At 46.4% G+C, this 13,631-nt stretch overlaps 1 protein-coding gene and 1 long non-coding RNA gene across 4 annotated transcripts in view; one reads left to right on the top strand and one right to left on the bottom strand.

Annotated features, from left to right (window-relative positions):
• Positions 1 to 614: 614 nt before the first annotated feature.
• On the bottom strand, positions 615 to 11,238 carry PSMD3 (proteasome 26S subunit, non-ATPase 3). Its single transcript, XM_080978314.1, has 12 exons — positions 10,978 to 11,238; positions 8,251 to 8,441; positions 7,708 to 7,845; positions 7,107 to 7,243; positions 6,809 to 6,999; positions 5,292 to 5,395; positions 5,024 to 5,138; positions 4,142 to 4,261; positions 3,540 to 3,643; positions 2,410 to 2,565; positions 2,094 to 2,144; positions 615 to 1,128 (listed from the first exon to the last, which is right to left on the bottom strand). The coding sequence occupies exons 1-12, from the start codon at positions 11,156 to 11,158 to the stop codon at positions 1,051 to 1,053; spliced, it is 1,566 nt and encodes a 521-aa protein (XP_080834440.1). The 5' UTR covers positions 11,159 to 11,238; the 3' UTR covers positions 615 to 1,050.
• LOC308461440 overlaps positions 11,200 to 13,631 on the top strand; it is a 68,881-nt gene continuing 66,449 nt past the window's right edge. For all 3 annotated transcript variants that reach the window (XR_013978889.1, XR_013978890.1, XR_013978891.1), the window contains exon 1: positions 11,200 to 11,337. This is a non-coding gene — a long non-coding RNA (uncharacterized lncRNA). The remainder of the gene's footprint in view (positions 11,338 to 13,631) is intronic.

Here is a 13,631-nt window from a genome sequence, read left to right on the forward strand (position 1 = left end):
GCCTGTGTGCAGGGTTAGGCAAAGGGAGCATGCCTTGCTTTTATGCCTTTTAATAAATGAATCAATATTAGCAGTTGCAGCTGTCACAAATGAGCATCATCAGTTAACAAATGCTGCTTTATTCAGAGAGTAGGTTGGTTGAAAATAATAGATTTGGCCTCTGCAGACATGTGTAGTCAGTGCTAGTACAACTTAGGGAAATCTTCAACAGGCATAATCCAAGGCCTCCAGACATATCAAGGGGTTGATGATATTCTTGGAACTTTCACCAAAGGCTCCCAAGGATACGTAGCAGTCATGGGATAAAAGGGCAGTTCGTCTTATGGGTTAGTAACTGGTTAAAGAACAGGAAACGGAAGGTACTAGTAAATGGACAGTTCTCACAAGGAGGAAGTTACAGATCCTTGGGAAAACCTATTTGTATCAGGGCCAGTTCATAATTGGTATTAGGACAAATGTTCACAACTTATCTGAAAGAAAAGGTGAGCAATCAGGCGGCCAAATTTGCAGAGTTCTCAAATTTCCAGGCCATCGTCTACTAAGCAGAGAAAGCTCCCACCTTTGTAAAGACCCCGAGACTGCTGCACTGAACATCAACCTGGACAAAAGGCACATTCCATTTCCCCCAAACTTTTATTTAAAAGCCCTAAACAAAGTTTGACAAAAATCTCCAACTGCAGTTGCTCTGCCAGCTAGAGCTGAAGAGGTGATTCACAGTGCCACCAGATTCGTCTCCCCCACCCCCATTCGTCCACCTAAAAACCGGTAAGGACAACTGTGAATTCATTTAGGCCCTTGCAGGTACATCCATGACTGAAAACCACAAAGTGGCCTTTAGTTTAGAGGGAGGCCCACCCCTTTAATCTGGGGTGCTGCTTCCTCCACCACAAGCAGCAAGAGGGTTTTGGTTTCCCCCCCTCTGCACCACCCCCAAACATGCAGAATATAGAAAGAAAGGCAAGTTCTGGGTTTCAGCCAGTAGACAATGGTTTGTATTGGGCAAGAAACAAAAAAACAAAAAAAATATATATGCAGCCATCCCCCAGAGCATCAAGGAAAACCATCGTCGTCGTCCTCTGCCATTTCCTTGGCGAATTCTAGATCCTGCTGCTCCCGCTCCCGGCGCTCCTGCAAAGCAAAAGGGAACCGTGTGAATGGGAGCTCTGCAGGTTGAGATGAAAAGGCACTTCCCTAAAAGGAGAGCTGAAGGATGGCATCTCATACAACCCCATGAACAAGAGCACAGATTATTTCCTAGAGAACATGTCACATTTCTCTTCTTTAAAGTTCCTATGGGTAAATATGTATTATAGGGGAACTATATCTTTAAACTGAATAAGAACTATGCTTCTGGGGCTATTTACTCTGAACGAACGAGGTTGTAAAAGATGCACACTTTTATGTTGCTGGCTACTATTTTGGCCACACTGAAACAACAAGCAGCACTCTTCCTGTGGCTTGCCCGACACTTTAGTTACTTAGAGCATCAAAATGTTGAAAACCCACCCACAATGGAACAAGGGAGGCTGTGGGGTCACAGAGGCTAGTCTGCCTCACCCCACCCCCCACAGACATGCCTCTCTGCACATTTGGTTTGTTTAAAAGGGGTCCTAAACAAGTACATCAGCATACAAAACTAACGTGTCTCTTTCAGATTTTGTACAAGCAAAGACAAACCCAAAGTATTTACAGAAAAACAAGGAAATGTAAACCCAAGAAAACAAGGAGACAGGTGTGCCTGAATCTGATGCAAGAAAAACTTCAAAGAGCTGTAAGATGTGTTAACTCCTACCGATAACAACTTTCATTTTTTAAGAATCTAGCCTTTGATTATGAAAATATGTTTGAAAGCAAGCGGGCAGTATCTGTGGCAATCACAGAAAGCTGCTGAAGTATTTTAGCAGGGCTTCAGTGTCCTTGCCCCTTTCTGTCTAGTGAAACTATAATAAATTGCACAGAAGAGCAAACACGATGGATTAAATGGTGCAAATATGCTTGATTTACATAGTTTATATAGGTCACAGAATCCAGCTTTCTTGGCACAGAATTTTAATCCCTTTAGTGCAATGTACACATGGCTTGGGAATCCTCACCTCTGCAGACTCCAGGTCCTTGTTATAAGACTTCGGTGGGAACCTCATAGCCTAGAAACAGCGGCAGGGAATAAGAAAAGGAAGGCAATTATGAATTGGAAGGCAGCCTCACGGCAAGAAACTTCGCCATAGGGACTTTCAATGGCAGAAGTACAAACAATGCAAACAATGGGCTTGTTTCTGAGTAAACATGCCTAGGACCACGCTGCAAGAGTTCCAACAGCAGGACTGAAGTCCCACTTTTTTATCCAGTGCAAATGCAGGCAGGCCCAGGAATGCCCGCTGTAAGATAACTGCTGCACACTTGCTCCATTACCTTGACAGACATATTGTGAATGTCGAGGCAGAAGGAGATACGCTGGTGGAAGGCCAGCTGGGGCTCCCGTGTGGAGTAGATGTCAGTCATCTCCTTGGACTGGACGTAGCCCTTCTCATGGTTGATGCTGGCTTCAATCACGCCATCCCGAATGGCCTGGGGAAAAGGCAGCACATCATCAGTTGCCTTCCAGTGACTACATCCACAAGAGGCAAGACAACTCTTCCGTTCTATGATTCTGTTTTCTCCAGCTCCAGAGGCTACAACCCGAACCAATGGATTCAAGTTACAAGAAAGGAGATTCCGGCTCAAGAACTTTTTGGTGGTAAGAAGCTGTTTGACAGTGGAAAGGGGTGGACTCTCCTTCCTTGGGAGGCCTTTAAGCAGAGGATGGATGGCCACCTGTCATGGATGATTTAGTTGAGATTCCTGCATTGCAGGGGGTAGGACTAGATGACCCTTGGCGGGGTCCCTTCTATGATTCTAGGCTAAGATTTTAATCCAGCATTGAGAGACAGGCAAGTCTTCCAAAAGGCCATACCCTCACATTCCAGCTGGGTTATGGTGGGTCTTTCTGGGGAAAAGCATTCACCACCACACATTCAGAACTGCCTCCTATTTTATTAGTTCACATGAACAGGGCTGACTAAGACACAAAACACACCGCAATAACCTCTCAATCCTTTGGAACTTTGAGGGAATTCATAGTCTGCTACTGAGGCTGGTATCGAACTGCCTCACCCAGTTGCTCATTGTGTAGACTGTGGGCAGAGACGGGCTAATAGTAAACAGGGCCGAATGAGGAGGAGAAACGGGTGTGAGCCTTTACCTGACACAGTCTGTATTGCCAAAAGGTCCCTCACATATTTCCTGTGCACACATTTAGAGCTTGTATATTCTATGCCGGGAAATCAGAGCTTAGAGTTATCTGGAGTATGGTGGCCCAACCCCTGGTATTTTTCAGTATCTTGTGAGATACTGAAGGATAAACCCCTAATCCTTGGCAGATACATCATGGCATTTGTTTCAGGACCCAGAGGTGGCCAGAGCTTTAACAGCCTCACCAAGTGAGAGGGTAAGTAGGGATTCCTATTCAACTCAGTAACCAAGGCAACGCTGCAGGCACTCACCTTGGCAACAATGAATTCAGCATCCTCTGGGCTGTCCAGCTGCAACTTCTGGGCGATGTCAGCCAAGGAGATGCGCGAGTACGAAAGGCTGATCATGCGGACACCTAAACAAGAGACAGAAAGGCAACCTTTAAAAAGTGCAAATGGGGTGAACACACTTAAGGGGCGTCCACCAGGTATCTGCCATCTTTTCCCTCTGGCTCAAGGGGCAGCTTCTGCAGGAGCAGGGACCTGCCTGCCACCCGCACACCCCAAAGGAAGGTGATACATTCAGTAGCAACCCAGAAGTTTATCGTGAAGACAGATCAAGCTCAGTGACAGAGCACCTGCTTTTGCAGGAATAAGGTCCCAGGTTCAAAGCTCAAGAGTCTTCAGGTACGACAGGGAGAGAACGCTGCCCGAAATCCTGTAGAGCTACTGCCAGTTAAGTGTAGACAATACAGAGCTAGCTGGACCAGTGGTCTGACTCAGAAGAAGGCAGCTTCCCATGTTTGTGGATGTGCGGCCGAGTTGGGATTTCAAACACCATTCCAAACCCAATCCCCCATGTTGTCCTGAGATGTGATATCATATCATGACTCGAGGATTTGGTGGTCGCTCACCTGTCTTAATCACATTGTGTCTCAGCCGGATGATGAGGGTGTATGTCCCATCGGCCTGGAACTTATCACTAAACTGATCAAGGACTTGGTTGAACTTGGCCAGGTTCCCAGTCCGAACAGCTGCGAGGAAAGAAGAGAGATTCAAGAGATGACAAAGGCGAAACATGGTGTACAGATGTATGGTCTGCATGCACACACATACATGTGGTGTGTGCATGTACGTGTGTAAGTAACTGCAGCCTAGGAATTCTAACTCCCTCTCCTGCGCTCCAGTAAATTTATCCCCTTGCTGAGGTCTTGGATTAGTCTGCAGTGTGTCTAAGGGCTTCACCACAAAACTGAGTACAAAGTACAAGGGGTATGCGTTGCCAACTCAAACAAACCATCACCCTGACTTTTTAAGTGCTTGTGGGTGGGCACTGCTGTGCGCACACTGTCCCCACCAGTTTTGCATGGCTGGTGGTGCTTGAAGGATGGGAAGTGGGCCATTGCTCTGTGCCCACAAGGGCCGCCCTCTGCTAAAAAAATTCACTGTATTATGCACACCTTATGTGAAAAGACAACAAGAACATTTAGTGCAACACCTTTCAAATCAAAGAGGTTACTGATTCTAAGAGCATGACAGGGTTGATTTGGGAATTAAATGAGGAGGGGGAGAACCATGTACACCCCCCTTGGATAAAAGGTGGAATATAAATGCAAGAAATAAATATTCAAATGGACTGTCTAGTAAGAGAGATGCTGAAATCACTTAAAATGGAGGGGGGGTGTGAATTGCATTGTTACTAAAGAGTGTTTATTCCACATTCTAGGGTTTTTTGTTGGGATTCCAGTGCTGCAGTACCGTTGGGCGGCTACGTCTTCACCAGCTGCGCCACTTACCCTGCGTCAAGAGGAAGTACGGCATGAGAGATCTCTTCAGAGACGGCTGCCGAAACTGCAGTCTATCTGGGATCTCGCCTAATAGCAGCTCCACCACTATCAGCAGCTTATGGACCTAGGGCACAGATGCAAGAGACGTGGTTTTGTCCTGCTGTCTCAACCACAAAGCAAGACTCGGGACTGCGCAGAGCTCTGTGTACAAGTAGCAGATGCACTCCCTTTTCATCGCTGCTCCACAGCGCCACCTGGAGGTGCAATCTCCACTCACCGTCTGTTTGAAGCCAACAGCTGTGTGTTGTGGCGCTTTCCGCAGGGCGTTTGTCATGGTTCTCCGAGCTTCAGAATATTCCAACTGGATGGCCTTGATGCGTCCTGGAAAAGGATAGAAGATCAGCACTAGAACGGCCTGCCAGAGATATAACAAGATAAAGCTGCCTCCAGAGAACACCTCCCTCCATGGTTGATTTTGCACTGCACAGGAATCTGTGGAGTGGAGAACGGGATAGGAGGTTCCTTAAGAAAGGCTTATTTGCTACAGTCACTCTTGGGCACTGTGCCACCTATGCCGATCCTGCCCATCTTTATTCTCCATGTGGTTTGTGGCTAGCAGGGAACTTACACTTTGCAAAAACGGCACTCGGTTCATGTACTGGCAAATCTGGGCTACCCTAGCCAAGTCTGGCCCAAAGTTCTTTGTTGTCCCAGGTGAATCAAAGCTTTGTTACCCTCTCCACCTTATGTCTCACTGAATACTGAGCAGCATAACAATAGCAGATGAAAATAGTGACCTGTTTTCTCATTTACATTTTTAATGTTCATCACTTTGTTACTTCCTCCCTTTTGCAAGTATACTATGCCTTAGACAGCCGATGGAGAGTTGAAGGTTCTCAGCTGCTTCCCTGGAGTGCAGCAAATATAAAACCCAGCCAATGAGGGACTAAGCTGCTTCTACGCACCTCCTGCAGAAGTGCAGGTAACAGCTTCCTGTCTCTGGGCAATGCATGTACCAGGAGCCCCTGCACATGTTTTTAGGGCTGAATTTTCGGTATTTGTTTCACCACATTATGGTTTTAAAATTGTAATTTGCCTCGAGTTCCCCATTTGGAAGAAAAGCAGTATGTGTGAAAATAAGTGAATCAATAGCTTTTGTAGAAAAACACTGTAACACAAAGTACAGCGGGCAGGGAGAAACTGCCCTGAAGCCCTTAAGCAGCTGGTAAAATGAACATGTTAAAGTTTTTCTCCGTTGTCAGAATCTTAATCCAACCAACCTTAGAATCATAGACTTGTAGAGTTGGAAGGGACTGCGAGGGTCATCCAGTATGACCCCTAGGATGCAGGAATCATTTGTCCAATGTTGGGCTCAAACCCACAATCCTGAGATTAAAAGACTTAAACTACAGGTTGCTTGATGGGTTCGCATATGAACCTGGATGTCAGTGCCAACAACAGACAAGTGTCAAATGTGTTATCTGGTTTTGAAATTGGCATCATTGAAAACACTTGTGTAACTGTTGAAGAATCTCAGAAATCAGAGGGAAAATGGGGATTTCATGTTCTGCACAGAAAACCTGTGTCTTCCTCTTGCCAGCAGAACAAAATAGATTATGGGAGAGGCTAGCATGCCTAAGCTTTTCAAGGGATTGGCTATTTCAGTTTTTGTGTTTGGGGGGCGGGCAGGGAGAGATATGATGACATAATACCAGTTACACAGGTGCCTATTTTGAGCTCCATGTTTGACCCCAGGCCACCCAGGACCTCAAAAAGTGAAGTGCCGACTCTCACCTGTGTAGTAGAGGTACCTGGCCCACTCATTGTTGTTTGCCTGCTCAGGGAACACCGATTTGGAGACCAGCTTTTCTGCCTGGTCATAGAGGTCGTAGTGAAGGTAGTTCCTCAGCAGCAGATTCAGGAGGGTAGCCTGACCATCTGCATCATGGCGAAGTGTCGCTGTCCTTAAGCGGGCATGAAGGAAGCTTTGAAAGAAGGAATGGAGAGAGGCTGTGTCAGGAGAATGCTTGGGGTAAGAATATTATGGAGGAGGAAAGAAGGAGGCCAGAAAATTGCAACATCAAAAGCTTACCTCCTCACCACATCCAGCTTGTTTAAGAACTCATAGATGCGAGCGTGGTAGTAGTAACACTTGGCCACCACCAAATCAAGGGCTCGGCGGTTCTGAGGACTTATTTTTTGCATCAGATCGTCTGAAACTTTCTGGGCCTGGATGGAGAGAGAATTCATGTGGTGGGCTTGCAAGGCTGCAAAGATGAGTTCCTCACAGTGACACTTAGGGCTCCAGGGCAACATGTGCTTGTTTAAAAACGCAAGTTTTGAAACAAGGTCTGCAAGAAGAACCCCTTATGCCCCTCATGGATATTCTTGGTGGAAGCAAAGCAGGCTGCCATAAATTACTGGGTCAGAATTGGCCTAGCAGAGCCCTTGTTCATCTCCAGAGTTCACCCAAGTCTATACCAAGACTTGGTGTTCTAAGTTAAGATTTTGTGTTTGAACCTACAGCTTTTTAAAGTGTCTAGCTGGGTTTGGGTTGAGAGGAAAGTGATGAAGGATAGTGTCTAATTTTGCTCGCTTATTTCTCTGCCCTCCCTCTAGATCCGTATCCAAGCACTGGCAGTTCTTTGCTTTCCACTGGGGAATGAGGCACACAAGAGCAGGTGGTGCATTACCTCTTGGTAGCGCTTGCTATTCATCAGATAGATGACCAGGAGTAGCTGGAGATATGCTTCTACCTCTGGCAGAAGAGGAGTAGAGGCTGCCTTTCCTGTGCGGGGCCGGAACTGTAGATCAGCTTCCGTGTCCATAAGCTATAAAGTGTGACATAGAGACAAAGAGAGAGGTGATCAGAGCAGTGAGAAGGTGTCATCCCACTCCACCTTCTGATTCTCACAGAATGCTACATATTAATGCCTAAGGAGACCAGATGTTGCCCACTTATTGCAACTGAATGGCTAGTAAATCTTGAAATCAGTCACAGGCAACACTGAGCAGCAAACCAAAATGGTGCTAGCGCTCCACAGAGCAATGTTGAATTGGGCCCCAAAGAATCATTTGAAGGATGCCAAAGTGGGAGTTCTCCAAAACATGCACCAAGCCTCAGTAAAAAAGGTAAAGGTAAAGGTCCAGTCGTGGACGACTCTGGGGTTGCGGCGCTCATCTCGCTTTATTGGTAAGAGTACCCAAACCTCCTGTGAACCTGCTTTGTGACTTGCCTCCTCCAGGAAGCCAATGAGGAAGTCCCGCACAGCACTGTTAGATGTGAAAAAGCCATTGATAGCTTTCTGGAGCACATTGGGGTTGAGGCGTCGGGAAGTGGAGGGCAATGCTCTCAGGGCACGCAGGACATAGCGTGGCTCCTTCCCAGATACGGCTTTCTCCAGCTGCTTCACATGTTCCTTAATGTCTGCAATGGTCAACAAACAGCACCGTTAGATGAATATGGTGTGGTGGTCAATTCCTACCAACGGTTAGAGCAACTGAACATTTGACCAAAAACCTCAAAACAAAACAGAGCTGAAACCACAAAACCCAAGAACACACCTAGCGTTATATCAGGCAACCTACAGACTGTAAAACAAGAGTCTCAGCGCCTCTAAACAGCAAGTTAACTCAGATTCCCAATCAATGATGAAAGGAAGCTATTTGCTAGGAAGGGTAGTTTAGGGGGATGAGTCTACATGAGCAATGTATGTGCTTGATTACTAGGGTTACGTGGTGCTATGGTGGCGATTTAACATCCTATCTCTGTTGATACAGCACTGTCTGTACTGGTGTAGCACTGGGTCAGGTGAAAAAACAATGTTAAGTAGGCATCAGTGACGGGATGCTAGAAGCTGCCAAAATGCGCCAGGTACCGATGTTGAAAATGCTCCAGGCAGATTCAGTAGAATCAAGGCGAGATTCAGGGATGCTACCAAAGTAGTTATGGCCAGTTTGGGAGTTACAGAGAAGTAAACATGTCATTTGGTAGAAGCAGTATGTCAGTGAAAAACAGTGCTTTAGAGACCCACTGGATTACCATGGTAAAACCATTATTAAGGCTGTGCATTCAAGAGCACTTCTTGAAGTCAAATGAGTAATATCCCTCATTTGGGATAACTTTAGCCAATCCCTGTTGTACTCACAGGGCAGATAAACAGTGTATCACTTTCCTACCATTTATGTGTAAACTGGATTCCAATCCACACTGGCTCTCATGCATGGCGCTGCAAGCAATTTTGTGCCCACTTCGTACATCCAATGAAGACTTGCCACAATAACCCATAGCTCCTGTGGTAAGGAGTGGGCTGGTGGAAGATGCAACTGTACTTTTGATCTTAAAGCAGAGGCTCCTCTGCAGTGAACTGCTCTGGATGCCCAGGATGCACCCCTGTGGTCATCTGATGGTCCCGCTTTCTCAGTTCTGACCTTCTTCTGCCTCTCTTCCTCTGCAAAACCACTCTCCTCCATCTTTTAAAATTGTAAGATACACTTACACTATCCATTTGAGTGTATGTAGTGTTGGAGTGTTGAAAGCTTGCTTTAAAAACCTAACACATTTTGGACGGCCGCAACAATATAGAAACCAGCCCATCTTTGTGCTACAGAGGTCAGAGTGCAATCCTATACATGTCTGTTCAGAAGAAAGCTCCACTGAGTTCAATGAGACTTTCTCTCAGGTTACTATGTACAGGACTGCAGCCTTAGTCAATATGTCACTGGCATGAAATCAATATCTAGATTACAAAAGCGCTGCTGAGTGGTTCAGTCATGCTCACTTTCTTCCAGCAGGCAGGTCCACTCACCAGCCTACTCTCTCCACACTTTGCTGTAACCTAAATAATTTTTATTGCACATTTATTAAAGAAAGAAAAAACAAAAAAGGGAAAAAGCAAAGCAAACAGAAAATTATCAGCTCACATTCACAGTGCAACAAGCAATACAACCATCTTAATATACACATACAGATCACAATATGCCACCCAAATAGGTATCCAAATGAAGCTGTTTATAGAAAATGAATTCAAATGTTAAACAATGGCTTTTTTTATTTTCAATGTGTTGTCAGGGAGATTCATAACAACCAAACAACAGAAGATCTAAAACAGAGAAAGCCCAGCCATACACATACAATGACAGAAAATTAGCAGCAGCAAACAAAGCCACTCTGCAATGAACTTTCAATAAACATATGTAAATTAGTATGCAAGGATGAGCACAGGCAAGTCTTTTTAGAGAAGGAATTCCAGTGTTACAGTGTTATATTACAGGGTCCATTCCTGCTAACCCAACACAACCGGAAGATGGAAACTGGAGCAGCGCATCACCTGTTGTTGATCACAATGAACTTTGTGTGTGTTCGATCTCTTCCTCCAAGAGGCACACAAGTGGTGACTGTACATGTTTACTTGGATGCAAATTGCAGAGCAGGAAGCAGAGGGGTGAAAGCTTCTGAAGTAAACATGATGTAGAACTTGGCTATATAAAAACCATTACCTTGCCCCAAATCCCGGTGTGGTGATATTAGGATTGCAGGATCTTCTGCGCATTTACGCACATTTTTAAACACCTGCTGACACGCTGCCCTCCCTAAGCTACACAGGTGGCCAAGGTGTTTGTACACGGGAATGCTGCGCGTTATTTCTGTCTAAAATCCCCCACGCCCCCCCTTGCACCGCGCTGTATACTCCAAGTCTCCCCTCCCACGGGACACCCGGCTATTTTAGGTGGGCGTTGCTGCAGCTTAGCCCCGCCCCTCCAGCCCGGCGGTGGATGGACACCTCTCCACCTTTCTCCAGGTACACAACGCGGCCGGCCAATAGCCGCTCGGCACTCCGCTGGCCACGCCCTCATCGAACCCACAAGGTGGGGGTTGCTGCCGCCGCCGCCGCCGCGAGGCGTTCTAGCCACGCCCATCCCCGCGCGCCCCGTCTCCTGCCTCCCCCTCCCCCCCACCTTACCTTCGAGCGTGACGGCGTCGAGCTCGCGCTGCGACTTCTCCCCCGAGGCGGGCTCGGCCGGGGCCGCCTCCTCGTGCATCTCAACGTCGGCGAGCGGCGGGGGAGGCTGAGGGGGCTCCGCGGGCGGCGGCTTGGCCTTCTCCGACCCGGCGCGGCGCCGAGAGCCGCCTTCCTGCTTCATGGCTTCACCTTCCACACACACACACCGGCTACGGCCGTGACTGAGCAACTATCGCGGAGGACGACGGGAAAAGCCGAGCAGGCTCGACGAGCCGATTGCCGAACCGACGGACGCGGACGAATGGATTGATTCCTGGTTCCCTGGCTCCCTGTCCCCACCCCTCACCCCGCGTCTCCATGGTAGGGAACCATAGAGAGAGAACGGCGGGCTGCGACGCCGCGCCTCGGCTTCCGGGTTGCGCCTCTTCCTTTTTTTTCTTTTTCCTTTCCCCCGCCGAGAGGGAAGTGCCTGAAAGCGGGTGGAGGGAAGGAGGGGGCAGGCCGGCAGCCAGGCAAGCGAGCGGGAGGAGCGGTGGGAAGGGCCTTCGAACTGAAACAGTAATACATTTTTAAATTACTGATTTAATTTATATACCGCCCTTTATCAAAAGATTCCAGGGCGGTTTACAATATTCCTAACGGGTGTGTGGAAATAAGAACCAGAAGAATCTTTATTTGCATCAGCCACTAGCCATGGCAATAAAAAATAAATAAAATGTACTGAAGATAGAGGTAAAAACTTAACTATAGAAAATACGTTTTGGGGGTTTACATCAATAATCAAATAATAGATCTTTTTCTAATTGCCTCCGCTAAAAACCTTGCAGTGTGTGAGACAGAAAGAATGTGGAAACCCGCCGCCCTTTGTGGGGCAAATAATAACAAGCCCCAAAACAATGGATTCATTAACGTTGAAATCCTATGCATACTTACTCTCTTGTATGTAACAGGACTGCAGCCTCACATTGCATCATTTTAAATCTTTTTTTTTTAAAAATCATTCTACATCTTTTTTAAAAAATTATCGTTTTACAAAAGGGTGCTGAGTGTCGTGCTGCATAAGTAATCGTGCATGGTGGTTGTTGTTTTAAATAAAAAAAGAATCGTTTATTCCGGGAGGAGTTGAGGATCCTCCCTGCATCAGAAAGCACAGAGAGCCAAGGTGGCCGCATTAAACTCGGGAATCTGCCAGCAAACTTCACTGCCTTGCATTTGCAGCTGGGCCAGTCAGTGACCTTCTCTTCTTTTCCTTTCCCTGGTCTTTGGGTTGGGGACTACATTTCTCCCTCAGCAGGCTAAGATCAGTGCTGAAGCAGGGCCAAGTATAGTATCCAACTCGGGAGAAGGATGCTTTTGAAATACAGTGGTACCTCGGGTTACATACGCTTCAGGTTACAGACTCCGCTAACCCAGAAATATTACCTCGGGTTAAGAACTTTGCTTCAGGATGAGAACAGAAATCGTGTGACGGCGGCAGCGGGAGGCCCCATTAGCTAAAGTGGTGCTTCAGGTTAAGAACAGTTTCAGGTTAAGAACGAACCTCCAGAACGAATTAAGTTCTTAACACGAGGTACCACTGTACTGTGTGAACTCTTAAAGCTAACCAGATGTAATAGCTCGTCTCTTAAACTGCTGGCTGTAAACATTCTGTCTTTTGCTGCTTAGTCAAAATAGGAAACCAATGAAGTAGGTAGGTATATGGACAGAATTCATTTAAAACAGAGCCAGTCTATTTTATTGTAAATACACAATTGCTCCCTTTCTCCTGCCGTCATGTGCTTTCTTCATGATGAACCAAACACATACTCATCTGTCTCCCGTCTTTTCTGTAACCTCCACCTGTCAGCTTTGTTCTGCACCCCTCTACAGCTTGTAAAATTATTGTAATGCTATCCTCTGTAGTCTGCTATTAGTATTTATTAAAGTTGCATAAGAACATCAATAACCCACCCCTGCATTATACAAAAACCCTTCCTATCTAAAATAACCACCCCAATAAACAACATTAAAAACTATCAGCAGCAGGAATACAGTGGTGCCTCGCAAGACGGAAAACCCGCTAGACGAAAGGGTTTTCCGTTTTTGAGCTGCTTCGCAAGACGATTTTCCCTATGGGCTTGCTTTGCAAGACGAAAACGTCTTGTGAGTGTTCCGATTTTTTTTCCGCTCCCCCCCCTTTTTTCTAAGCCGCTAATAGCCTTTTAGCCGCTAATCGGCTAAGCCTTTAATAGCCGCTAAGCCTTTAATAGCCGCTAAACCGCTAATAGCCGCTAAACCGCTAATAGGGTTGCTTCGCAAGACAAAAAAACCGCTAGACGAAGAGACTCGCGGAACAGATTAATTTCGTCTTGCGAGGCACCACTGTATGTTATTTGTATGGAAGGACACATACAGGAGCAGGAAATCATTAAGCCACTCAGGTCCCAAGTTGTTCGAGGATTTAAAGGTAAAGACCAGCATCTTGATTTGAGCCACAGACATGAACCAATGCTGATCAAATGGGACCAGTCACATGATCTGCCTGGTCCATCAAAGAAGGTTTGACATCTAAGCATGCAATGATTGGTGAATACATTTCCATTGTACCAACACTAGAGGGTGCTCAAGGAAATTATTAATACAGTCACAGTACAACAAAAATAAATTATTTTATC

The sequence above is a fragment of the Podarcis pityusensis genome (genome assembly GCF_964106645.2).
Source record: "Podarcis pityusensis genome assembly, chromosome: 13".
NCBI classification, from domain to species: Eukaryota; Metazoa; Chordata; class Lepidosauria; order Squamata; family Lacertidae; genus Podarcis; species Podarcis pityusensis.